Source organism: Bos taurus, chromosome 8 (genome assembly GCF_002263795.3).
Source record: "Bos taurus isolate L1 Dominette 01449 registration number 42190680 breed Hereford chromosome 8, ARS-UCD2.0, whole genome shotgun sequence".
In the NCBI taxonomy this organism is placed as follows: Eukaryota; Metazoa; Chordata; class Mammalia; order Artiodactyla; family Bovidae; genus Bos; species Bos taurus.
Window position 1 is genome coordinate 102218997 of NC_037335.1, and position 25809 is coordinate 102244805.

The 25809-nt window shown below is 44.4% G+C and overlaps 2 protein-coding genes across 9 annotated transcripts in view; one reads left to right on the plus strand and one right to left on the minus strand.

The window, feature by feature from the left end:
• The window catches only part of ZFP37 (ZFP37 zinc finger protein), a 95362-nt gene that overhangs the window by 8805 nt on the left and 60748 nt on the right, over positions 1-25809 (minus strand). For 2 of the 7 annotated variants that reach the window (XR_009495751.1, XR_009495755.1), the window contains exons 1-3: positions 10379-13592; positions 9692-9754; positions 8767-9347 (exon numbers count right to left, since the gene is read on the minus strand). The exons of 1 other annotated variant lie outside the window; for it this stretch is intronic. The gene's annotated coding sequence lies outside the window, so the exon portion shown is untranslated. Of the gene's footprint in view, positions 1-2159; positions 2303-4800; positions 4892-8766; positions 9348-9691; positions 9755-10378; positions 13593-25809 lie in introns of those variants that run through there. 4 more of the 7 variants (XR_808563.4, XR_009495754.1, XR_009495752.1 and 1 more) reach the window with 4 other exon arrangements.
• Positions 13693-19718, plus strand: LOC783399 (major allergen Equ c 1-like). 2 transcript variants are annotated; one of them, XM_015472700.3, is made up of 7 exons: positions 13693-13846; positions 15578-15711; positions 16521-16594; positions 17719-17823; positions 18174-18275; positions 18471-18520; positions 19453-19718. In XM_015472700.3, exons 1-6 carry the CDS (start codon positions 13754-13756, stop codon positions 18506-18508), a joined length of 546 nt encoding a protein of 181 aa, XP_015328186.2. In that variant the 5' UTR covers positions 13693-13753; the 3' UTR covers positions 18509-18520; positions 19453-19718. The 2 variants fall into 2 exon arrangements, with proteins under 2 accessions (XP_015328186.2, XP_059745553.1); XM_059889570.1 differs by lacking the exons at positions 18471-18520; positions 19453-19718 and having other exon boundaries at positions 18174-18325.

Here is a 25809-nt window from a genome sequence, read left to right on the forward strand (position 1 = left end):
AACCAGTCCATTCTGCAGGAGATCAGCTCTGGGATTTCTTTGGAAGGAATGATGCTAAAGCTGAAACTCCAGTACTTTGGCCACCTCATGCGAAGAGTTGACTCATTGGAAAAGACTCTGATGCTGGGAGGGATTGGGGGCAAGAGGAGAAGGGGACGACAGAGGATGAGATGGCTGGATGGCATCACCGACTCGATGGACGTGAGTCTGGGTGAACTCCGGGAGTTGGTGATGGACAGGGAGGCCTGGCGTGCTGCGATTCATGGGGTTGCAAAGAGTCAGACACAACTGAGCGACTGATCTGATCTGATCTGATCTGATCAGTTGTATCATTTTTTTAGATCCCACATGGAAATGATATCATATGATGTTTATCTTTCTCTTTCTGACTTGCTTCACTTGGTATGATAATCTCTAGGTCCATCTATGTCCCTACAAATGGCATCATTTTATTCTTTCTTATGGCTGAGTAATATCCCACTGTATACATGGACCACAGCTTTTTCCATCCATTCATCTGTAGATGGAAGTTTAGGTTGTTTCCATGTCCTGGCAACTGTAAATAGTGATGCAGTGAACATTAGGATGCAGGTAGCTTTTCAGATTATGGTTTTGGTTTTCTCTGGATATATGCCCAGGAGTGGGATTAACGGATCATATGGTAGCTCTATTTTTTTTTTTTTTAAAGAACCTCCATACTGTTCTCTATAGTGCCTGTACCAATTTACATTACCACAAGAGTGTAGGCAGGCTCCATTTTCTCCACACCCTCTCCAGCATTTGTTATTTGTAGATTTTTGATGATGGCCATTCTGACTGGTATGAGGTGATACTTCATTGTAGTTTCGATTTGCCTTTCTCTAGTAATTAGCAATGTTAATCTTTTCACGTGCCTGTTGGCTATCTGTATATCTTCTTTGGAAAATGTCTATTTAGACCTTCTGCCTATGTTCTTTATTAGGCAGAGTTTTTTTAATATTGAGCTGCATGAGCTATTTGTAAATTTGAGAGAGTAATCCCTTGTTGATCCCATGGTTTGCAAATATCTTCTCCCCTTCTGTGGGTTGTCTTTTCATTTTGCTTATAGATTCCTTTGCTGTGCAAAAGATTTAATGCTTAATTATGTCCCATTTGTTTATTTTTGTTTTTCTTTTCATTACTCTAGAAAGTGGATCAAAAAAGGTATTTATGCAATCTATGTCAAAGGGTGCTCTGCTTTTCCTCTAAGAGTTTTATAGTATCCAGTCTTACATCTAGGTCTTTAATCCATTTTGAGTTTATTTTTGTGTATAGTGTTAAAGAGTGTTCTTATTTCATTCTTTTACATGTAGCTGTCTACATGCCAAGCTCTTTACATAAATAATTTCTTCAGATCCTTACATTGATGATATGAAACAGATTTTCATGTTTTCAAATTAGGTCTGGCCTATGGCAAAATTGTTACATGAATGATTTTTATCTTCAGAACTCCTTGACCCTTTCCTGAAGGATTCATAATCCAAGATTTATGATTATTCTTCCCACTGCCCAAACTGTCTTCCTCCCATCCGAAGCCTGGTGGTGTCAGTATCAATGGAATAAACTGGTCCTGTGATATGTCTACAATGCGGGAGACCTGGGTTCCATCCCTGGGTCGGGAAGATCCACTGGAGAAGGAAACGGCAATCCACTCCAGTACTATTGCCTGGAAACTTCCATGGACAGAGGAGCCTGGTAGGCTACAGTCCATGGGGTCGCAAAGAGTCGGACCCGACTGAGCAACTTCACTTTCCTATGGTGCTTAAGAGAGTCCCAGATGGGTGCTGGGTAGCCTGGGCCCACGCACAGTAAGTACCTGCTGAATTTTGATAATCTGATAATGAAATCTTGATAATCTTGAATCTGGAGGCTGCAATCACGGGTATCCTTGGTTTTCTTACCCCCAGGGAGCCCTCATGTTGTGCTAGAAATTTCAAACTAGGAGGGAAGGAAAGGGTTTCTGCCTCCACCCCTGCCCCATGTGGGAAGAGAACTCTGGATCCCTTTTGCAGGGACTACCTCTTTCTGGATATTAGGATGGTGTGTCAGACATACAGATACATTGCTCAGATTCCCTCTTCAAGAAAGGGCTGATTGTGCAGCTGTGAGGAGGGGGGTTAACCCACAGCCTCCACTGTTACCTGGTTCTGATTGGCCTCAACTCTTGAGCTGAGATGGTGGTCTTCTCGGGTGGCCCCATCCAGTGGCTGTGCAAGACTGTGACACAAGGTCCCGTCCTGTTCTGCCTGACACAGGCCTCTTCTCACATGCTCAGAGCTCCCTGCTGGCTGACAGAGACTTTGTCAGATCATGTCATGGTCTGACAGCTCCCCTGCCCTAATCCCGTTTCCTTCTTTTTCCTTTCACAAGTGTTAATCCCAGTAAGCCTTTTACACTCCTAAATCTGTCTCAGGATCTGTTTTCTGGAGGGCCCAGATGACACAGATGGGATGCTGTTAGCCCCAAGAAACCTTTCATCAGTGAAGGGAGTGGCTATTTTAAAACTGGATTTGAGCCACTACCAGCAGAATATATAATTACCCTGGATGCCCAAGTCCAAGGAGCACTTCCAGTCTGGCACATGAATCAAATAAGCACTACTTCTTGCTGTTCCTTTCGGCACTGTGTCTTGCTATTATATAACATGACTTGAATGTTTCTATTGTCTGCCTCAATGAGTGATTTGTTCATTAATTAAGAGTGTGACTGAGGACAAGGTCACTATGTCCATTTCCAGTCTGCTGGTTAGTTTCAGTCAAGTTGCCTGTTATGGATGGACTGTTTTCTGGTCATATGTGGACTCTGTAAACCCCTTACCCACGCTGAATCATGACTTAGGCTAGTCATTTCTCAACCTCCTAGTAGACCGTCACCCTTCCCGAGAGTCACTTATATAAAGCTCTGTATTTTAGCATTGGGTGAGGAAGTCTTAATGTGGTTTGGTGACCAGTACTTGTGGCCACAAATGGAAGGCCATAGTTTTTGCCTTTTGGGGTATGGAAGCATCCCCTAATTCCTTGTTAGAAATGCTTGTGTTCACACTCAGTCACTCAGTCATGTCTGACTCTCTGCAACCCAATGGACTGTAGCCCACCAGGCTCCTCTGTCCATGGAATTCTCCAGGCAAGAATACTGGAGTGGGTTGCCATTCCCTCCTCCAGGGAATTTTCTTGACCCAGGGGATGAACCTGTGTCTCCTGCATCTCCTGCCTTGGCAAGTGGATTCTTTACCCTGAGCACCTGGGAAGCCCCATTAGATGAGCAGTACCCCTCATATTATCCATTTACCCATTAAATATTTGTTGACTGAGAGGACTGCTACTTGCCTTTCACTTGATTTGACCCTCAGCTATGTCCTTAGTGTCACATTTGGGGGAAATCTACATGCAACTTCTTCCATAGTAACTACCAAGAAGACACCCCTGAGGGCCTACTTATTCCTGTTCCATCTGTCCTCCGTGTCAGAAACATCAAGCCTCGATCTGTGTTGTGGAGTCAGTCAGCGTAGGAGCTCTGGGTTCAGACAGTCTTGGGTTCCAGTATGGGTTCTCCCACTTGCTCGCTGTGTGCTCTTGGTAAGTTTACCTAACCTCTCTGAATCTTAGTTTATACCTTTATGAAAAGGATAATAATACCTATCATACAGATCTATTATGAAGATTCTATGAAATAATATTTATAAGGCACTTATCTAATATGCATTGATATTTTCTCTATTTATGGCAGCAAAATATCATTCTTTAATGTCTGGCTCATGGAAAGATAGTTTTTGTACTGCTGCGAAATGTATTCCCATTGTAACTACCTGACTTGGTAAGTAGATTATGGCACAATCCCACATTTGAACAAATATGTTTTTGAATGCCCTTCTTTATTTGATTACCAAGTTGTTCCTAAGTTTGTTTAAGTCTAATCACCTTAAATATAAAAATAACAGATGCAACTTGACTGTAATATAGTAGTTTGGATTCAGGTGTCAATGACATGTTTGAACTGAGGGAATGTGATTAAATATCACCTCTCTGTTCCTAAATGATTGGTAGATGTTTGAGGAGAGAGAATGAGGTGGCATCATTATTTTTGTGTGTGTCTGATCTGGTCAGTTTTTGCTCTTAATTGTTTTTCCCTTTATTTATTAATTGAAGTAAGTTAAGAATCCCATGGGCAGGAGTTGATTTACAATGCTGTGTTAGTTTCAGGTGTTAGCTAAATGGTTCAGTTATACATGTGTATATATATAAATCTATTCTTTTCAGATTCCGATTCATTATTTTTCAAAAATCCTTTAGTAGCACGTCTTCTAAAGCAGCTTGCTACACCACAGACAGGATTACTCTACATCAAATACTTAGCCTGTGTATTTTGCGTTATGTACTAGATGTGTTCACCGTTGATGGATGGTCAGGTGAACTTTTGTAAAATGAATCCGTATGCCATGTACTCACATCGTCTTCTGAGAGATGCTAACATCAGTGGTTGTTACTCTTCTCTTTTAGTTTTTTTGGTCATCTTTCCTCGTCTCTCTACCCCTTCCTATCTTCCACAGTAAAAAGTCAATAATTCACTCAGCTGTGATATTTATTGTTCACCTACAAGTTGTAATAGTGTTTCATATTGTTAATTTACAACTCCTACCACAAATATTTAAGCACAATACAGGAATATTATTTAAGGGAATCCTATTGTAAAGCCAAGCATCACTCCTGATTGATTTAATATTAGTTCAGCTTTGGTTTTGACTGGGTCTTCTTTCACCAAGCCGCTAGGTGAATTGCATCATACCTTTGGTATTTTTGAAGCCTTGACCTTACTATCTCAGTGAATACAGGCTGTCCTGGCAGTGCTTGAGCCAACCACCAAAAATGTGGTAGATCTGAAATGGAAGTGAATAACCAGAGTCGGGAACAGTCAACTCAGATCTTAGTATCAAAAGATAAGATCACCTACAGCACGGGCCTCAGATCATAGATTTCTATCCTCTGCCCTCTCTCCACTTCTGTGGGCCACGAGCTAACAATGAAGTCACTGCCCCAAAGTAATATTCTTATTTACAAAAGGATTTTACAAGGATTTACAAGGTTATTTCTCAAAACTAGAATCCTTGGTGCTTTCTGGGCTTCCCAGGTGGCGCCAGTGGTAAAGAATCCTCCTGCCAAAGCAGGAGACACAAGAGACACAGGTTCGATCCTTGAGCCAGGAGATCCCCCAGAGTAGGGAAAGGCACCCCACTACAGTGTTCTTTTCTGGAAAATCCCATGGGCAGAGGAGCCTGGTGGGCTAGAGTCCATGAGGTTGCAAAGAGTCAGACACAACTGAGCGACTGAGCACATTCTAGTGCATTAATTAGAGCACATTAAAAGTGCATCCTGCTTTTCAGACAGGATTTAAGGTTCAGTCATTCCAGAGGTAATACTATACGTATCAGGCGCTATGGTAGGTACAAAGCAGAACAGTAAGGACATCTCCACCAGCAGCAGAAAGTTACGGTGTGGAGCTCTAAGGGTTGGGAACGGTGGTGGGTACAATGGTGATCTTGTGTGAAGTGGTGGTAGCTGACGCTCCCCTCAGCACCACAGCCCAGGAAGAGTGGGGTTCATGGTGCAAACCTGGTTGCTCATGGGCTGCCATCTCTTCTTGGGAGGAATCAAAACCGGGGAGTAAAGTACACAGCCTTTGTTACTATTTGTCAAATTCAATTCTTCCATCTCAGGGACAGGAAAACTTGCAATCAGCCCATGATGACAAAAAAGCAGTGGCTGGATATCAGTTAAGCATGAGCTAGGAATGGTCACATAAGGACCTGGGATGATTTTTTTAAAATATTGACCATTTTTATAGTCTTTATTAAATCTGTAGCTATATTTCTTCTGTTTTATCTTTGGCTTTTTGGCCACAAGACATGTGGGGTCCTAGCTCCCAGGCCAGGGGAACGATGTCCCCTGTGTTGGAAGGCAACGTCTTAACCACTGGACCGCCAGGGAAGTCCCTGGGAAACTTCTTAAAGCAGGCCATAGACTGAATGCCACAATTCCTGGGTCCACCACCTTGTGCCAGCCCCTCCCATGACGCCAGTCACTCTCTCAGGCGTGCAGAAGGGACTACTGGGTTTCCCTGTTGGCTCAGCAGTAAAGAATCTGCCTGCCAGTGTAGAAACACGCATTCAATCCCTGGGGAAGGAAATGGAACCCACTCCAGTATTTTTGCCTGGGAAATCCCTTGGACAGAGGAGCCCAACGGTGTAGGGTAAGGGAGTTACAGAAGGTGAGGTTAGGAAAAAGAGCGAGACTGGCACCCTACAGGAACAGATCACCTTTAATGAGGCGAGAAGGGGCAGCAGTCAGATTAGTGAGCTGGTACGCCAACCCACGAAGGCTTATATGTAGAAATATAGTGTCTTAAGGGGGCCTGTTCTTCTCCAAGGTTGTTTGGGTTAGTTATCTCTTAAACGTCTGGGGCAAAGAATTCTGGAGATCGGCCAGAGGCTGGACCGCCTGGGAGCTGGGCATAATCAACCTTTATGTCCATTTTTTTTCCTTCGGGTGAGAGAGTTCTTTGTTTTGCATAGAATGGTGGGGAGGACCTGGAGGGGAGTTTTAACTCCAGGCTATTTTGAGCTGTGTAACTTTCCTTCAGATGGGGTGCAGGCCATGGGCTCACACAGAGTCGGACACAACTGAGCACTCATTCGCACTAGTACTCACAAGGGGACATTAATTCGAGGCAGAATAAGCCACAGCTTTTAACAAGCCCCAGCTATGGGGTCAGGATCCTAGCACAGTATTGTCCTCTCACCTGGGGGCTTTTCCCACATGCTCTGCACATCTCCATCTCCTCCCTAACTTACAAGACCAACCCCAAGTCCTGTCTCCTGGAATAAGTCTCTGATCTCACCAGCCCAGTGTGTGCTGGACGTTCTTCTCAGGGTTCCACACAAAGCGTCCCATTGAGTCCCTTCAGCGACCCATGCGTGCGAGCTTGCTAAGTCGCTTCAGTGTGACTCTATGGACTGTAGCCTGCCAGGTTCCTCTGGGATTCCATGGGATTCCAGTCCATGGGATTCTCAGGCAAGAATCCCAGAGTGGGTTGCCATGCGGTCCTCTAGGGGATCTTCCTGACCCAGGGAAGATGTCTCCTGCACTGGCATGGGCCTGTCAGTCTCTTATGTCTCCTGCACTGGCATGGGTGTGTCATTGGTTCTTTACCACCAGTGCCACCTGGAAGCCTACAGTGACCATGCTGCTGCAGCTGCTGCTGAGTCGCTTAAATCTGTCCTCATAGCTTCAAAACGGCAGGATGGGAACGAAGCTCATGTCTCCATGATGCCAAAGCCTGTGTTCTTAGTCACTTTTTCCCCCCTCTCTCTTGTTATTTAACAGCAAAGCTAGCAGAGGTCCACCCCCACACCCCCAAAACACCTTTATTGCACTAAAAACAGAATTTATAAACAAACACTTGGGGGAGGATGTCTTCAAGATGTACCCACAATCAACTTCACCAGAGATATCAAACAGTGTGGGGGCCTAAAAAATGGGGGTCCCTGGAGGGAAATCGGAGCTTTCAGGAGAGGTATCTGGGTCAGAAAAGGGGGTGGGAAGTCCCATCGAGCACCTAAGTCCATGCGGGGCTCTCTGTCCACCTTCTCCGCCCTCAGGCCTCGCCCAGGTAGTCCCAGGAGCAGGAGGCCTGATGGAGCAGGCCAGGACTGAGGCCGGAGGGCGCACAGCCAGGGACCCCAGCGCTGAGGGCCTTCGTTCTCAGGTTCAAGGGCGTGGGTATGTCTCACCAGGTGTGCCAAAGGGAACTCGTGCTCCCCTCCGCAGTTCCTTCACCCCTCCCCCTGGTGTGATCTGGAAACCCAGAACTGGGAGGGACACCCTCTGGACTAGGAGGGGGCACCCCAGGATCCCCACAGACCAGCATGGTCCATCCTCACCCCACAGGCAGCCCAAGAGAGCCGAGGGAAGAGCTGGCCTGGCCTGGCCCTGCTTTAGACGGTGTTCTTGGTGTCCGGCTGGGCCGGTTGTTGTTCAGTCACCCAGTCGTGTCTGACTCTTTGCGACCCCATGGACAGCAGTAGCCAGGCTTCCCTGTCCTTACGGCTGACCGGAAACCGCCACAAAAATCAGTCAAGGACCCGCACACTTTCGTGACAGTTAAGACAGCTGTCTTAGCAGCCTGAAAAGCCACAAGCAGGTGGACAAGCACCCCTTGTCCCATCCAGCCTAGCCCAAACCTATGGACACAGGTGGAGTAAAAGCCGAGGCCGTCAGTCTCTGAGCAGCAGTTCCTGGGTTCAGCTGTCAAGGAGGGGTGCTGGATGCTCAGGAGTGGGCAGGGACAGGCAGGAGCAGGGCCCAAGAGCTAGTGCCGCTCTGTGGGCACCATCTGAGCCAGCCTTCCAGAGGAGGCGGGCCTGGATGCCCAGTGAGGCCACAGGGTCCCCAGAAAAGAGGGCCTTGGAGCAAAGCAGCCGACAGAAGGGCTGTCCTACTCGAGGGGCAGAGCCATCAACCCCCTGTTCTCATCCTCTGGGATTTCCTCCACAGCTGAGGGTCTTTGCCACTCAGCTCAGACGTGGCACCCTCCTCCCTCTGACTGGCTCTCACCTCCGGAGCCTGGGAGGGCTGAGCACTGCACAGAGACCGCTTAACCCCGGAGTGGGGGTCCTCCCGCAGCCCCATGGGGTGCAGCAGGCAGAACGGGGACCTAGCACCGCTCTCTGGGGGGCGCCTGGCGTAGGATACTCACAGTACCGCAGAGAAGATCTGGCTGGGCCCCAGGACAGGCAGCCTCTGGGTGTATGATTGGACTCTGCTACCTCCTGGCTCAGGTTCGAGAACTCCGGAAGGGGTGAGCAGCGGCAGTGGTGGCAAGGAACTTGGGGTCCAGAGGGACTCAGCCCGGCAAGCTGGCCCTTCCTTTTCCCCCAGCAGCCCCCTTTCTTCTCTTCCATTAAAAGTAACCCCTGGAAAAGAGTATGACCCAGGACATCCCCAACAAGAGCCTCAGCATCAGGGCTTCCCTGCAGGATCCGGAGGGGAGCGGGGCCTCTACAAGAAGGGCAGCGGTGGAGGTCAGGGGCAGCTCCTTCTTCCCCAGCAGCATGTCCCGCTTGAGACTGCTGCCCTTGTTCACCACGTTGATCCTGAATGCCAGCTTCCTCACACTGACTGGCCCCAGGCCATCAAAGAAGTCCTCTCTGAACACGGGGAGGCGTCAGTTCTTGACGTTGGTGCTGCGCTGCTTGTGCAGCTTGCCAGGCACCAGGCACAGACCCACACAGCAGCTGATGTTGCAGGCATCGCTCTGCCAGTCGAAGAGGCCCTTTCCTTAAAAAAAAAAAAGATTCATCTTTGGCTGCATTTAGTCTTAGTTGCCGCCCTGTGGTTCAGGAACATGGACTCAGTAGCTGTTGCTCATGGGCTTAGTTGCTCTGTGGCTTATGGGATCTTAGTTTCCCAACCAGAGGTCGAACCGCATCCCCTGCATTGGAAGGCACATTCTTAAGCACTGGACCACCAGGGAAGTCCCCTTAGGCACTATCTGCATAATACTACCTCCTACCATCACCCCTTTGCTGACCAACAATGGTCTGGACTTGGTCCCATTCAGGTGAGTTATTTTCATGCTTGTAGGATTAAGTTCTTATTGAGTACAGGAAGCATTTCCCTACCTTCATTGAAACTTGTTTAAAGGAAGGATGGCATCTTGTACTTCTCTATTTATCTTCTGGAACCTAAGAATGGTGAGGTGTACACAGTGATTACACACTGCCTTAGTCATTGTGTGGAAAGGCAAGACTACAGGGGTTGAGTTCAGACAAAAAGGAAAAGGAATTTAAATGTACTGAATACCAGACACCATACTTTAAAGACTTTGTTAATATTTCATCCAACCCCATTTTAACCAACTCTGTGTTAATGCTTTGTGATAGCTACCATCATCTTTGGCAGAGACAGTTTCTTTGTTTCTGAGGCTATCAAAATGAAGTGATTCACCAAATTCCATTGAGACACAGAGTCCCTACCACCCCATTCCTTGGTTAGACTCCATTTCTGCCACATGTAACTGGATTTTGGATTCTAAGCCAGATCCTTTTCATACTGTTCATGGAGTTCTCAAGGCAAGAATACTGAAGTAGTTTGCCATTCCCTTCTCCAGTGGACCACATTCTGTCAGCCCTCTCCACCATGACCCACCCGTCTTGGGTGGCCCCACGGGCATGGCTTAGTTTCATTGAGTTAGGCAAGGCTGTGGTCCGTGTGATCAGATTGGCTAGTTTTCTGTGATTATGGTTTCAGTGTGTCTGCCCTCTGATGCCCTCTTGCAACACCTACCATCTTACTTGGGTTTCTCTTACCTTGGACGCGGGGTATCTTCAGTATTCTTGCCTTGAGAACCCCATGAACAGTATGAAAAGGCAAAATGATAGGATACTGAAAGAGGAACTCCTCAGGTCAGTAGGTGCCCAATGTGCTACTGGAGATCAATGGAGAAATAACTCCAGAAAGAATGAAGGGATGGGGCCAAAGCAAAAACAATACCCAGTTGTGGATGTGACTGGTGATAGAAGCAAGGTCCAATGCTGTAAAGAGCAATATTGCATAGGACCCCGGAATGTCAGGTCCATGAATCAAGGCAAATTGGAAGTGGTCAAACAGGAGATGGCAAGAGTGAACGTCGACATTCTAGGAATCAGCGAACTAAAATGGACTGGAATGGGTGAATTTAACTCAGATGACCATTATATCTACTACTGTGGGCAGAAATCCCTTAGAAGAAATGCAGTAGCCATCACGGTCAACAAAACGGTCTGAAATTAATTACTTGGATGCAATCTCAAAAACAACAGAATGATCTCTATTCGTTTCCAAGGCAAACCATTCAATATCACAGTAATCCAAGCCTATGCCCCAACCAGTAATGCTGAAGAAGCTGAAGTTGAACGGTTCTATGAAGACCTACAAGACCTTTTAGAACTAACACCCCGAAAAGATGTCCTTTTCATTATAGGGGACTGGAATGCAAAAGTAGGAAGTGAAGAAACAGCTGGGGTAACAGGCAAATTTGGCCCTGGAATACAGAAAGAAGCAGGGCAAAGACTAATAGAGTTTTACCAAGAAAATGCACTGGTCATAGCAAACACCCTCTTCCAACAACACAAGAGAAGACTCTACACATGGACATCACTAGATGGTCAACACTGAAATCAGACTGATTATATTCTTTGCAGCCAAAGATGGAGAAGCTCTATACAGTCAGCAAAAACAAGACCAGGAGCTGACTGTGGCTCAGATAATGAGCTCCTTATTGCCAAATTCAGACTTAAATTGAAGTAAGTAGGGAAAACCACCAGACCATTCATGTATGACCTAAATCAAATCCCTTATGATTATACAGTGGATGTGAGAAGTAGATTTAAGGGACTAGATCTGATAGATAGAGTGCCTGATGAACTATGGACAGAGGTTCATGACATTATACAGGAGACAGAACTCAAGGCCATCTCCATGGAAAAGAAATGCAAAAAAGCAAAAATGGCTGTCTGAGGAGGCCTTACAAATAGCTGTGAAAAGAAGAGAAGTGAAAAGCAAAAGAGAAAATGAAAGATACAAGCATCTGAATGCAGAGTTCCAAAGAATAGCAAGAAGAGATAAGAAAGCCTTCCTCAGCAATCAATGCAAAGAAATAGAGGCAAACAGCAGAATGGGAAAGACTAGAGATCTCTTCAAGAAAATTAGAGATATCAAGGGAATATTTCATGCAAAGATGGGCTCTATAAGGGACAGAAATGGTATGGACCTAACAGAAGCAGAAGATACGAAGAATACACAGAAGAACTGTACAAAAGAGATCTTCACAACCCAGATAATCACGATGGTGTGATCACTCACCTAGAGCCAGACATCCTGGAATGTGAAGTCAAGTGGGCCTTAGGAAGCATCACTACAGTGATGGAATTCCAGTTGAGCTATTTCAAATCCTGAAATATAATGCTGTGAAAGTGCTGCACTCAATATGCCAGCAAATTTGGAAAACTCAGCAGTGGCCACAGGACTGGAAAAGGTCACTTTTCATTCCAATCCCAAAGAAAGGCAATGCCAAAGAATGCTGAAACTACCACACAATTGCACTCATCTCACACACTAGTAAAGTAATGCTCAAAATTCTCCAAGCCAGGCTTCAGCAATACGTGAACCATGAACTCCCAGATGTTCAAGCTGGTTTTAGAAAAGACAGAGGAACCAGAGATCAAATTGCCAGCATCCACTGGATCATGGAAAAAGCAAGAGAGTTCAGAAAAATATCTATTTCTGCTTTATTGACTATGCCAAAGCCTTTGACTGTGTGGATCACAATAAACTGTGGAAAATTCTGAATGAGAAGGGAATACCAGACAACCTGACGTGCCTCTTGAGAAACCTATATGCAGGTCAGGAAGCAACAGTTAGAACTGGACATGGAACAACAGACTGGTTCCAAATAGGAAAAGGAGTACGTCAAGGCTGTATATTGTCACCCTGTTTATTTAACTATATGCAGAGTACATAATGAGAAACGCTGGGCTGGAAGACGCACAAGCTGGAATCAAGATTGCCGGGAGAAATATCAATAACCTCAGATATGCAGATGACACCATGCTTACGGCAGAAAGTGCAGAGGAACTAAAAAGCCTCTTGATGAAAGTGAAAAAGAAGAGTGAAAAAGTTGGCTTAAAGCTCAACATTCAGAAAACTAAGATCATGGCATCTGGTCCCATCACTTCATGGGAAATAGATGGGGAAACAGTGGAAACAGTGTCAGACTTTATTTTTTGGGGCTCCCAAATCACTGCAGATGGTGACTGCAGCCATGAAATGAAAAGACGCTTATTCCTTGGGAAAAAAGTTATGACCAACCTAGATAGCATATTGAAAAGCAGAGATATTACTTTTCCAACAAAGGTCCATCTAGTCAAGGCTATGGTTTTTCCAGTGGTCATGTATGGATGTGAGATTTGGATTGTGAAGAAAGCTGAGCACCGAAGAATTGATGCTTTTGAACTGTGGTGTTGGAGAAGACTCTTGAGAGTCCCTTGGACTGCAAGGAGACCCAACCAGTCCATTCTGCAGGAGATCAGCCCTGGGATTTCTTTGGAAGGAATGATGCTAAAGCTGAAACTCCAGTACTTTGGCCACCTCATGCGAAGAGTTGACTCATTGGAAAAGACTCTGATTATGGGAGGGATTGCGGGCAGGAGGAGAAGGGGATGACAGAAGATGAGATGGCTGGATGGCATCACCGACTCGATGGCCATGAGTCTGAGTGAACTCCAGGAGTTGGTGATGGACAGGGAAGCCTGGCATGCTGCAATTCATGGGGTTGCAAAGAGTTGGACACAACTGAGCAACTGAACTGAACTGAAGCCAGATCCACAGTTAAATCTGGTTCCACAAGGCAGCCCTTTCAAGTCTCCACTATTTTTCTAGAGTATGTGTTTTGAGAAATTTAAGGTCACTAAGCATATCGAAAAGAGATGAAGTTGCCAAATTTCAGAAGGTCATGAACAGTCCTTGGCCTCACCCCAGGGAATAACAGCCCATGTCACAATGTGGGAGGAAGTGGGGTGGTGCCTTGTGGACAGTAAACTGGACCTGGAGCAGATATAAAAGGAGAGGCCTGGGGAGCCAAGCCACCATCAGGAAGAGACTCACTCCCAGTGACAGTAGAGAAGACAGCGCTGTCTCCTGCCAAGATGAAGCTGCTGCTGCTGTGTCTGGGGCTGACCCTAGTCTGTGCCCAGGAGGGAAACTCTGGTGTTGTGAGAAGCAACTTTGATATTCCAGAGGTAAGGGCAGGGAAGCAAACTGCAGGCAGATTCTTTACCAACTGAGCTATGAGGGAAGCCCCACACTCACTCAAGGGCAGTGGGGCACAGTGGCTTTGGATTTTGGAGGGCTTTTTGGAAGATTCTGAAGCAGAGTGGCCCTCTGGGAGGAGAGGCGGTCCTTGACATAATAGAGGAAATGGAATGTTGGGGGCCAGAGTGAGGTACTCCGCCCATGGCAAAGGTCATGAGGAAGGAGGCTCGACATACGCAAAGGCGGGATCGAGCCTCAGGAGTCCCCCTGGAAATCCTCGAGCGTCTACCCCCATAACCAGAGCCTGCCTACTTTACTACTTTGTGCTCTTACCTACATCTCTGACTTTACAGGGGGCTGTCCCCCACCACCTCTTTTGGAGAAGGAGTTAACCTAGAGCTCCAGTTAATAATAATTCCTGGGCGTGATAAGAGTGTTTTAACCTACAAACTCCTCTGAAGGTTCTCTAGCCTGCCTGACAGGCTCGTCCAGCCACATGTGATTGCTCACAGCCTCCCAACTGTGAGAGGCACGAGATGCTTTAAACCTTCTAAAAACAGGTTCCTTAGAAAAGTTAGAAAACTATTAGTATAAGTATAATGGGCTGATTAGAAATTGTATTGGTGAAGGGTTTTTCATTTGTTGAGCCAATGTTTGTTGCTAAGTCTCCACATCCCCTGCCCTTACACACATTAATGAATATATAGAATTAACCTTTGATATTAATCACGTTAGACCTTAGGCTAAGTAAATTCTTTCCTTAACTAAAACCCACTACACCCTCACCCTGTAGGAATGTAACTTTATTTGGGTGGCGTCTGTTTTGAGAATAATCAGCCCTGGAGAAATAAGTGTCCTGATTGACTGACCGCTGTCACAAGGAGAGGGTCGTAAATTGTCAGCAGGCCCCCCTGGCCAGAAGATGATGTAACACCCCTAAGACCTCTGTATACATTTGTGTGAAGCACCTGACTTTAATAAAAGTCAGGACTGCTGTCCCCACGTGACTTTTGTATAACATCTCAGTGTATAAAAACAGACTCTGGAAAATAAAGAATTGGGATCAGTTTCTCAAAATACTGGTCTCCCCATGTCTCTCTCTCCCTCTGGCTGAGTCTCCATCTGGAGCGCGGAACCCACCAAGCTTACTAATTTTGCCTGGGCTTCTAAGATCCGACCGGGGAGGCCTCAGTGTCTCCTCTCCTTCGGGAGAACGGAAGGACGCCTGCGGCCTACGTAAGTGGTGCAAACTTCTCGTCTTGAAGTTTTATTGGTCTCCCGCGTAAACCAAGCTACTCAGCCTCTTTTCTCCACTGAATTTTCCTACTGAGCTATCCTTATTCTATTACTCTTTATATCTCTAATTAATATCTAATTGAAGCTATCGTATCCTGACCCTCGCCGACACCGTCTCTCCTTCGAGTACCCTGGATCAGCCGGGGCTGGTCCCCGGCAATGGAAGGCTTCAGATCTTGGTCTAAGAAAGGGCAGTGGTGCCATGTTAAAGGTGACAACACTTAGGGAACCTCCAACTTACTGGAGGAACAGTGAACAGTGGAAAAAGTCCTAGATATAGTGCCGATCGACCCGAATCTAATTTCATCTTCACATCATCATGATGAGGGTCCTGGCCGAGAGGTCAGTGTTCAAGGAGACAAGGGTTCATGTTGTACTCCTTTCCTCTTCTCTCACCCAGTCATTTTATTGATTTATTGCAGATTACAGGGGAATGGTTTTCAATTCTCTTGGCCTCAGACGACAGGGAAAAGATAGAAAATGGTAGCATGAGGTTTTTTGTGGAGTACATCAGTCTCTTGGAAAATTCTTCTTTGTTTATTAAAATGCATACAAAGTAAGTGTGTATTTTTTTGCTTGGGAAAGGAAAAACAGAAGTCTGAATTTGGTGTTGGATCTTTACGCGCACGAATGTGCATATATTCTGGGCCTTTACTAAAATCAGGGTCCATCCTTGATAAAATCGTTGGCACTGACCCAGGGATTGAGGAACCTGAGCCTGTGACTTTGCTAGATTTCAGGGATAAGAATTGGGACAGGAATACTTTTCAGTGGGAATAGAGGAGGTAAGGGATAGAGAGGCGTCAGATCGTTCAGATCAGATCAGTTCAGTCGCTCAGTCGTGTCCGAGTCTTTGCGACCCCATGAATCACAGCACGCCAGGCCTCCCTGTCCATGGAAAGACAGCACAGGCTAAGAGCACAGGATTCAGAACCAACACCCGATCCAGTTCTGATTCTCTTTGTGTCACCAGGAAAATTCATCTCTTTCTTCCTCAGTCTTCTCTGGAGTAAAAGATGATGATATAATTCTCTCTCGTGTCTTTTTGTGAGGACCAAGCAAGGGGATGTTTGTAAGGCTCTATCTGAGAGACTGGCACATGGTCAGAACCCAGCTAATTCTCTAGACAAGTAGCTGTCATAACACTAATAGTGGGAAGAGGTGACAGAGTCATAGTGACAGAAGAAGTGGACTCATTCTCTAAGTACCAAATGAAGTGCTATCATGTAAATAAAAGTGCTTTGGAAACTATATCCAAAATGTTCAACAGCTAATCAATGAAATGGGAAAGTCAAGTTACAGGTAGAATGTGAGGGGGTCAGTCCCTTCAGGATCTCTTGGGCATCAGCTCATTTTGTTTTACAGGGTAAACGGAGTGTGTACTGAGCTTCCTTTGACTTGTGACAGCACAGGAGAGGATGGCGTATATACTGTTAGCTGTAAGTATGTTAAAAAAAAAAAAAAAAAGTCTTTCTAAATTCTACTTCCAGCTGCAAGGAATTTACTCCAATCTCTTCAGGATTTGATAAATTCCTTATATGTTGGTTTAGGTAATCTAATGTGACCATCTAATAGTCAATATCCTGAATTTGGGAGAAATGTGTGTGTCAAAGCCAGTGCCTGGCACACAGTACCATCAGACAGAGAAATAAGCTTGGTCATATGTATTTCCTACAACAAAAGGAAGTTGGCAAATAAAAAAGTAAATTGGCAGGACAGTTTCACATTCCTTGCCCACTTTAAAAAAAAATATTTATTTATTTTGGCTGCACTGAGTCTTCATTGTTGCCTTTAGATTTTCTCTAGATTTAGCAACCAGGAGCTATTCTCTAATTGTGATGAGCAGGCTTCTCATTGGGCAAAGATTCCACCTGCAATGCAGGAGACCTGGGTTTGATCTCTGGGTTTGGAAGATCCCCTGGAGGGGAGCATGGCAACCCGCTCCAGTATTCTTGTCTGGAGAATCCCATGGCTTCTCATTGTGGTGCCTTCTCTCTTGTTGAGGATCATGGTCTCCAGGGCTCAGGGGCTCGGTAATTGCACCATGTGGGCTCAGTAGCTGGGGCATGTGGCTCTAGAGGATACCATTTTAGTTTCCCCAAAGCATGTGGGATCTTCTTGGACCCAGGGATTGAACCCGATCCCATGAATTGGCAGGTGGAATCTTATCCACTTGACCGCCAGGGTAGTTCCATGGCCCACTTTCTGATGATATCTGATAGCCATTGCCAGAGCATATCATTCAGGTTATAGCACTGGGTATATAAGGCCAATGGGGCTCATAGAGGAGACATTTGGCAGAGATGGCCGAGGGAGGTAGGTGGGGCCAAGGTGTCATAATAGAGGGGAAGTTACTGCTGTGGCTGAATTTTTGTACTCCTAATAGTCACTCCATCGGTGTTGCTTAGAAATTGCATCTCGAAGCCCAGAGAGATGCAGATGGAAGGCAGTAGATATCACTATTTCTTTCAGGATTTGTTTTGTGGGAGAGAACAGGTAAAAGGGTTTCATTTCTTTCCCACAGACCAAAGAAGTTCTGAGCCATGTTCTGTTTTCTCCACAGATGATGGAGAGAATAAATTTCGCATACTTCAAGTGAACTATAGTCAACATATTATTTTTTATCTCGAGAATTTCAGCGACTCGTTCAAACTGCTAGAGCTCTACGGTAGAGTACTTTCATGCTGGCGCTCATCTTGGGGTGGCGAGACCAGGGAAGGAAGGAGACAGAGTGGACTTCCCTGTCGTACCCTGGGACCTCTCTCCCCATTAAAGACAGATGCTCCCCTTTGGTAAAATCTCTCGGGCTCAGTGATGGGAAGATGATGACTCTCTCACTGTGCCAGAAAGATATCCTAAGGTGTCACATTCAAGAAAGACTTTTTTCCATCCCTGAGACTTGTGCCTAAGCATGTAATCAGTGCCATTCACTTTCCCACTCAGCTGGAGACCCACCCCTCTCATGAGCCTCAATCACCAGGAAACAGGACAAAGCAGCTCCTGTTACTCTTCCCACAGCCCGAGAACCAGATACGAGTCCAGAACTCAAGAACGAGTTTGTGGAAATTTGCCAAAAGTATGGAGTTGTTAAGGAAAACGTTATTGACCTGACCAAAGTGGGTAAGTTGAGCTATCTCTGGCTTTCTCTGCCTGAAGTCCCATGTTGCTGAGTAGGAATGTTACCGAAGGGAGAAATGCAAGAGAAGTTAATACCCCCATTCAGTCCCCTTTGTCTTAACCTGGAAAATCATCTGGTTTTGTTCTGGGAAGTAAACTGGTGTTGGTGTTTGAATGTGCTCTTCTCTGCCTCTACAGATCGCTGCTTGCAGGCGCGAAGGAATGGAGTGGCCTAGGACTGCAGTTTGGTGAGCTCTGCTGGAGATGGGGTGGCCCAGGATTCAGTACCTTCCAGAAGCATTAGGGGATTACAATAGAAGATTTAAAAATCACAATAAAAATAATTTGGTAGGAAGAGCTTGAAATTTGGAGTTGGAGGATCTGGGTTCAGGATCTCCTCCTGCCATGAGCTTTTTAAGCAAATCATATAGCAGTTAAAGGGAAAAAATGATGTCTACCTTACAGAATTACTGTGTGAATATAATGCTGGAGAAAAGGGCTCAGTAATTGATAATGTGGGAAACAATCACTAAGAATTACAGTTTTAAATGGGAAAAGAATGTGAGTATGATACTCAAATACATTCTGTGTTTGTGGTCTGTCTCTAATCCTGAAAGCCCATCTCACCCTCCAATATATGGAAAGAATTTCTTCCTTCAATCTCTCCATATTTTTAACTTGTAATCTGGAAATAGAGCTGTCTGAATTTCCAGTTGTCTTCTAACCTGGAAAATAGTCTCTTGAGTTTCCTCATCTGTTTCCTACCTCAGATTTATTGTGTGGGTTCATTGAGATAATGTAGGTGAAAGTCTTAGCAACTATGGCTTACATAAAGTCAGCATTTAATAAAAGATTGCTATGGCTTTTGCCAATTTGTCAAAAACACTTGAAAACTTCCAGTGCTGAGGATGGCAGAAATAAGCCTAGCATCCTTCATTGCTTCCACTCTTCTTTTCATAGGCTCTGGGGCAGGTTAAGATGGGATCAACAATAGAAAAAAACAGGAAAAGAATCATTAACACTCCCCCTTCCCCTATTCTGGCAAATAGCATGGGTTAGAATGCAGGTTGATGACTATTTCTTCAACGTATTTTTGGTAACAGAAATTCTCTTTGTCCTCAGTTCAGTCTGAGAAGCACTTAATAAGCTTTTGTGTTCTCATTCTCATTTGCTTATTTAGTGCCACCTCATTTGGGCTCCAGAATCTTCTCTTCCATGGTTCCCACATCATCTTATGCCAAGTGCTGGGGCCTGACTTCCACCACTATCGCACGGGAAGGCACCGTCTCTGCATCTTCAGGATATTCCCTAATTATCTAGGAAGCCTTAGCAGCTCACCGAGAATCAAAGTTTCCTCCAGATTTCCGATTCCCTTTGTCCCATTCAGGACAGCAGGTCCATGAATAAGACCTTCCTCAACCTGTTCAATAAATGATTTGCCTTGCAGTCATGTGGTTTTTCTTCGTTTATGTAAGGGACGTGGGGGTGACAGGAAGAAAATGAGGCCTTGTGACCAGAACCTTCCCCTAGGCTCTCAGAACCTTCCCCGAGTTTCAGGATTTTCCCTTGTCTGCAGTAAGTCTCTGTCTCGATGAGTGCTACTTGTCTTTTGAGTTACCCATTTCTTAGTGACCTGATAAACTGTAAGACTTGCCCTAGAAATTGCTGCATCCTAGAATTCTCTTTTTCAGTCTGAGAGAGAGTTGCTGCTGGGGCTGACACCAGCTCAACATGTTTTAGGATACGCCTTTACAACCCAGCTTCTCTAACTCATCCATCCTCTGAGATTGTCAGTGTCCTTTCTTTCTTTTTCTGGTACGGCAAATGCTTTTATTTTTTAGAAACACATCTATGATATCTAAGTTGAAAACTACCATTGTAAGTTGCTATTAATTTCAAATTCTTCATTTTAAAAAACCTTGTTGAAGTATAGTTGATTTACAATGTTAATTTCTGCTGTACAGCAAAGTGATTCAGTCATATATATATATATATATATATATATATATATACACACACACACTCTCTTTCATATTCCTTTCCCTTATGGTTTATCACAGGATATTCAGTATAGTTCCCTGTGCTATAAGTAAGACATTTATCCATTCTGTATATAATAGCTTACACCTGCTAATCCCAAACTCCCATTCTATCCCTCCCCCATCACCTATCGCCCTTGGCAACCACAGGTCTGTTTTCTATGTTTATGATTCCATTTCTGCTTCACAGACAGGTTCATTTCTGCCATATTTTAGACTACGCACATACGTTGTATCATATGCCGTTTATTTTTCTCTTGGTTGGTGTCTTTTCATACTCTTAGAAAACCTTCAATCACTGCTTTTATTTACTGTGAACATGTTAAGTGAGATTCCATGAAATGTGATCAATACTTATCTTCAGCATTCTATACTTAGTACGGTCAGGAGGCATCAATGAGGCTAAATGTTATTGGTCTCTTCTTTGGGGAGCTTACAGGCTTTGGAGGAAGGGAAATTAAATATCCTCCTTCAGTTGTAACCCTTTGCCAACATCAGCCAATAATAAAAACAGTGTAAGAGTCACACATAAGTGTTGTGGCAGAGCAGGGTGTGGGTAGCAGTGGTTGTGTGAAAAAAATGACTCACTCCTTATGGACTTAAGATTTATATGAACAAAGAAGGCTTTCTAGGTATCCGACTCTCCCTATATTACTCTGCCTCCAGGTCAGAAGAATATCTTAGGTTCAGGCTTATTGGTCTTTACTTAAGTGCTTAGTCTGGTTTGCTGAAATATGACAAAATTCTATGTAGAAATCCAACCAGTCATTCTGGGATCACTCATTTTTAAAAGATGGCCTTGAAGAGACAGAGCAGCTGATACTCAGAAGGGTGTGACCTGGCATATCCTGACAACAATAGTAATCAATGCACGGGAGGGCCATGTGAGTGATGCGGGATGGCTGTATTGTGCCACATGTCCAGAAACTACAGCTGATGGGGAAGCACAAAATGACTCTCAGGGGTTCCCAGATCAAGATGACAGATGAGCTCACCTGACCTTCAGCCCTAAATAATATGCAAATAAGGCATGAAATGTTAAAGACACTCAAAAGCAAGGTTGAAGATGTCTGTGGATCAGAAACAGAGCAGTCCTTTTCCGAAGAAATGAAAAGATAGAAGAATCACAGGGAAGATGTGGGTAAAGAGGCCAGAACAGGCTTTATTCATATGCTGGCAATTGTGCGGGAAGGGGAGGGTGGACATCCGTCCAAAGGCCGACTCTCCCACCCATCCCCTACTGACAACCAGTGGGGAGAGAGCTTTTCTAGGTTGAAGAAGAGGTCTATATGCAGAAACAACACAGTCAGCTCTGACAGTCATCTTCAAATTGGTCATCGATGGTCTGACCAGTGTCATCTTGATTATCATTTTAAGTACAGTTAATCTTCAGTTCCAGGATGGGTTTGTTTCTATTTCTTTTGAGGTCAGTTCTTGAAATTGTGGCAGCTTATGTCACAGCTACAGTCTGGTCATCATGTAATTAACTTCTCCAATCTAGTGGGAGTTTTAGTATCTAAAAGACAGCTCACAGGATATGGCTTCGAATATTATCTGTAGTCCTTGAGAAGGAACTAAAGGTCACTGAATATGCTTAATGACTGCATTATTATTATTTGGTCTCATTTGACTGTTCTTTGTTTCTGCATGTTCTCATTTCTCTGATCAAACGTATTCTTTGACTAAAGCTTTCGACAGATGAAAGGTAGGCAGAGGACATGGGGTAGGGGCAAGGACCATAGGGTCCTGCTTCATTTCACTATGGGTTAGTAAACTAAAATTAATTTTATAACTTCATAAAAGGTTTCCTTATCAGCAACATAAATGTGAATGTTCTTCAACATGTAAAAGGGAATGTACTAGATCTATATTAGCATTGTTAGAGCTCAAAAGGGAGAAGGCGATGGCAACCCACTCTGGTACTCTTGCCTGGAAAATCCCATGGACAGAGGAGCCTGGTGGGCTGCAGTCCATGGGGTTGCGAAGAGTCGGACACGACTGAGCGACTTCACTTTCACTTTTCACTTTCATGCATTGGAGAAGGAAATGGCAACCCACTCTAGTGTTCTTGCCTGGAGAATCCCAGGGACGGGGGAGCCTGGTGGGCTGCCATCTATGGGGTCGCACAGAGTCGGACACGACTGAAGTGACTTAGCAGCAGCAGCAGCAGCAGAGCTCAAAAGCAAATTGTAAGGTGAAAAAAGCCAGTTGCTGAATGATATGTGCAGTATGACACTATTTATATAACTTTTAAATAACACACAGAACAAGGCAATACATTATTTACGGATTCCTATAAATATGATCACACAGTGCTTCTTATGTGTATACGAATCACTTGCAGATCGTGTTAAACATTAGCAGGCTCTGATTTAGTGGGTCTGGGGGTGGGGCTTGAGACCGATAAATCAGAGCCTGCTACTGTTAAGCTCCCAGAGATGCCAGTGCTACGCCATCATGGGAGACAGGAGACACAGGTAAAGTGAAACCGTTCTTACTTTCTTCAGTTATTTTGCTCAGTTTGGATGCTGGAACCTCTCTGTTGCACTTCTGAACTCTCATAAAGGTATTCTTGCCCATGAGTGGTTGTTAAAATAGGAGTATCTGTGGGGTTATGTGGGCTGGCACTTCCTGTTCTACCATCTTGCTAATGAACCCAAACCAGTTGTGTATCATTTCACCCACAAGACACACAGTGAGAAAGACACCGAGGTGTGTTTTGTTGTTGTGTGTTTTTAAAGAAATATTTCTTCATTTAGCTGTGCCGGTTCTTAGTTGCGGCATATGAACTCTCAGTTGCAGCATGTGGATCTAGTTCCCTTTCCCTGACTGGGGATCCAACCTGGGCCCCCTGCATTCGGAGCATGGAGTCCCACCAGGGATGTCTCAAAACACTGAACTAGTTTTTATTTTTCTAGAACATCTACTGAAATCAGGGATCAAATGAAAATTATGGTGGAACTGTTACTGGTTTAGATCCTTGGACTCTTATTCAATAGAAGTTTATGAGAAGCCCCACAAGGAATTCTGGCCAGGCTTTATGGGGACTCGTGCTGCAGGAGGGAGTGAGAACAAGAAACAGGTGTCCTAGTTCACTCCTGGAGGGAGGGTGAACTGGTTCCTTACACAGGATAACAACAGGGGTGGGTCCAGGGCTTGAGTAAGAGGGTGGCTGAGATGGTTTGCTTACCCCTTTGGTGGCTCTGTGTGCCCTGCTTTTGCTCTTAGCACTTCAGAAACAGCAGGCTTTTGCAGCCTTTTGTATCTTACTGTTTATAATTACCCTGACTGTGCATGTGTGCAGATATGTTTTCAGTTTCATACAGTTTCTTTGTATTCTGTTACTAGAGGAGGCATTTGTCCAGCTGCAAGCACTGCAGCAAAGGGCCCCAGGTCCCAGCCCAAATCAGAGTCAGCTGTCAGTGGGAGCTACACTGCTTCCTTGTCCATTTTGCTCAGGGATGGGGGTCAACCACACAGCCAAGTTCCACTGAGGATTTTCCTTCATGATGTTTAAATCCCAAACTGTGTTTTTATTTGTTCTGTTTCACCCTTCTACCACCTCAGTGTGCATGAACTTGTTCCTAGGTCCTGTAACAAATTGAGTTGATTTAAGAAGGGGCCACTTCCCTGGTGGCTCAAACGATAAAGCGTCTGCCTACAATGCAGATGACCCAGGTTCAATCCCTGGGTCAGGAAGATCTCCTGGAGAAGGAAATGGCAACCCACTCCAGTATTCTTGTCTGGAAAATCCCATGGATGGAGGAACCTGGTAGGCTACCATCCATGGGGTCACAAAGAGTCAGATAAGACTGAGCAACTTCACTTCACTTCACTTCACTTCAAGGAAGGGCAGCAAGTCTACTGCAAAGAGCAACGCAGAATAATATTCCAAATGCAGGTAGCACGAGGTAGGATTGCACAGTAGATCATATGTGCCACTTCCTTCCAAGAGTTAAACATTTATGTTAGGAAAACTACCACAGTTAGGAGACTCTGCTGCTGTATCAAAGATACAATTAGAAAGCTCTATTCTGTAGAGAAGGAGACAGCAACCCACTCCAGTATTCCTGCCTAAAGAATCCCATGGACAGAGGAGCCTGGTGGGCTGCTGTCCATGGGGTCACACAGAGTTGGACACGACTGAAGAGACTTAGCATGCAGGCATGCGTTCTTGGCATGCAGCTGGACAGGAGAAATGGGTCCTATATTAGTTTCCTGTTTCTGCTGCAACAAATAACCACAAATTTAGTGGCTTCAAACAGCAAAAGTTCATTTTCTTACAACTTTGGAGGTCAGAAGTCTGACATGGGGATCCCTGGGCCAAAACCAGGTAAGCCTGGTATCTATAAATTTATTCAGATCAGCTTTCAAGTCTTGTCTTAGAGTTTTAAAGTTCCCTCCTCAGTGATCATCTGGTGTATTCTTGGTTGTTAATTCCTATCTATTAATATTTCACAGTTTTTTTGTTTATCTGTTTTGTTTTTTCAACCATTAGTTATTATCATGAGTTTTTGCTGATATAGAGAGATGTTACTGATTTTTATAAGTTGATCTCTCTAGCAACCTTGATGAAATTTTTCATTAGGTATAATAAAATTAGTCCTAACACTGTGGATTCTGTTGGTTTAGCAGGTACTTATATATGATTATATTATCTGCATGTCAATGTATCTCTTTCAATCCTTACACCTCTCTCTCTTTTCTTACTCCTCATTCTTTATCCAGAATCTCCAGAAATACTTAAACCATTGATATCATATTTTCTATACCTAAGTTTGGCAAACTATGGCCCATTGGCCAAATTCAGTTCAGTGCCTGTTTCTATATAACCCATGAGGCAAGAACATTTGCAATTGGTATAATATTAGAAACAATCATTTTTAAGCCCACTTAAGCAAAATATTATTCCAAAACAGAATTTCATTCTTCTTATTAATAGATATGTGGTTTTTCAAAACTGTACTCAATATTATATTTTTAATTGTTTCAGAAAATGTGGAAATTAATTTTCTCTATTATTATATTAATATCTATAATACATAATATCTTCAATTTTGACTCTTGGCCTATAAAGTCTAAAATATTTACTATCTGGCTCTTTTAGGAAATGTCTGCTGACTCCCTTTTCTACATCATGGCCTTTCCCCTGACTATTATTTACTATAGTTATTTGTACTACATTTTCTTCTAAATAAACAAGTTTGTCAAATGGAACCCCTCAGAAGGCTTTCAATAAAATAGGCTTGAAATTATCGGATTGTGGATTAAGGAGATATTTTAAGTTGTCCTGTTACCACACCCCTTCAAATATTATGAACAACTTCAACCTGAATAGAGGAAATTTAGATAAATGTCAAATTAACTTCCAGAGTAAACATCAAACCAGGACATGCTGAGGTTATTTTGGAGTTTCAGGGACAATGATGACGACTAAATCTCTATTCTTGGCTTAGAAGACTTTGTCACTTGATTCTCTTGTCCCAGGACGGAACTTG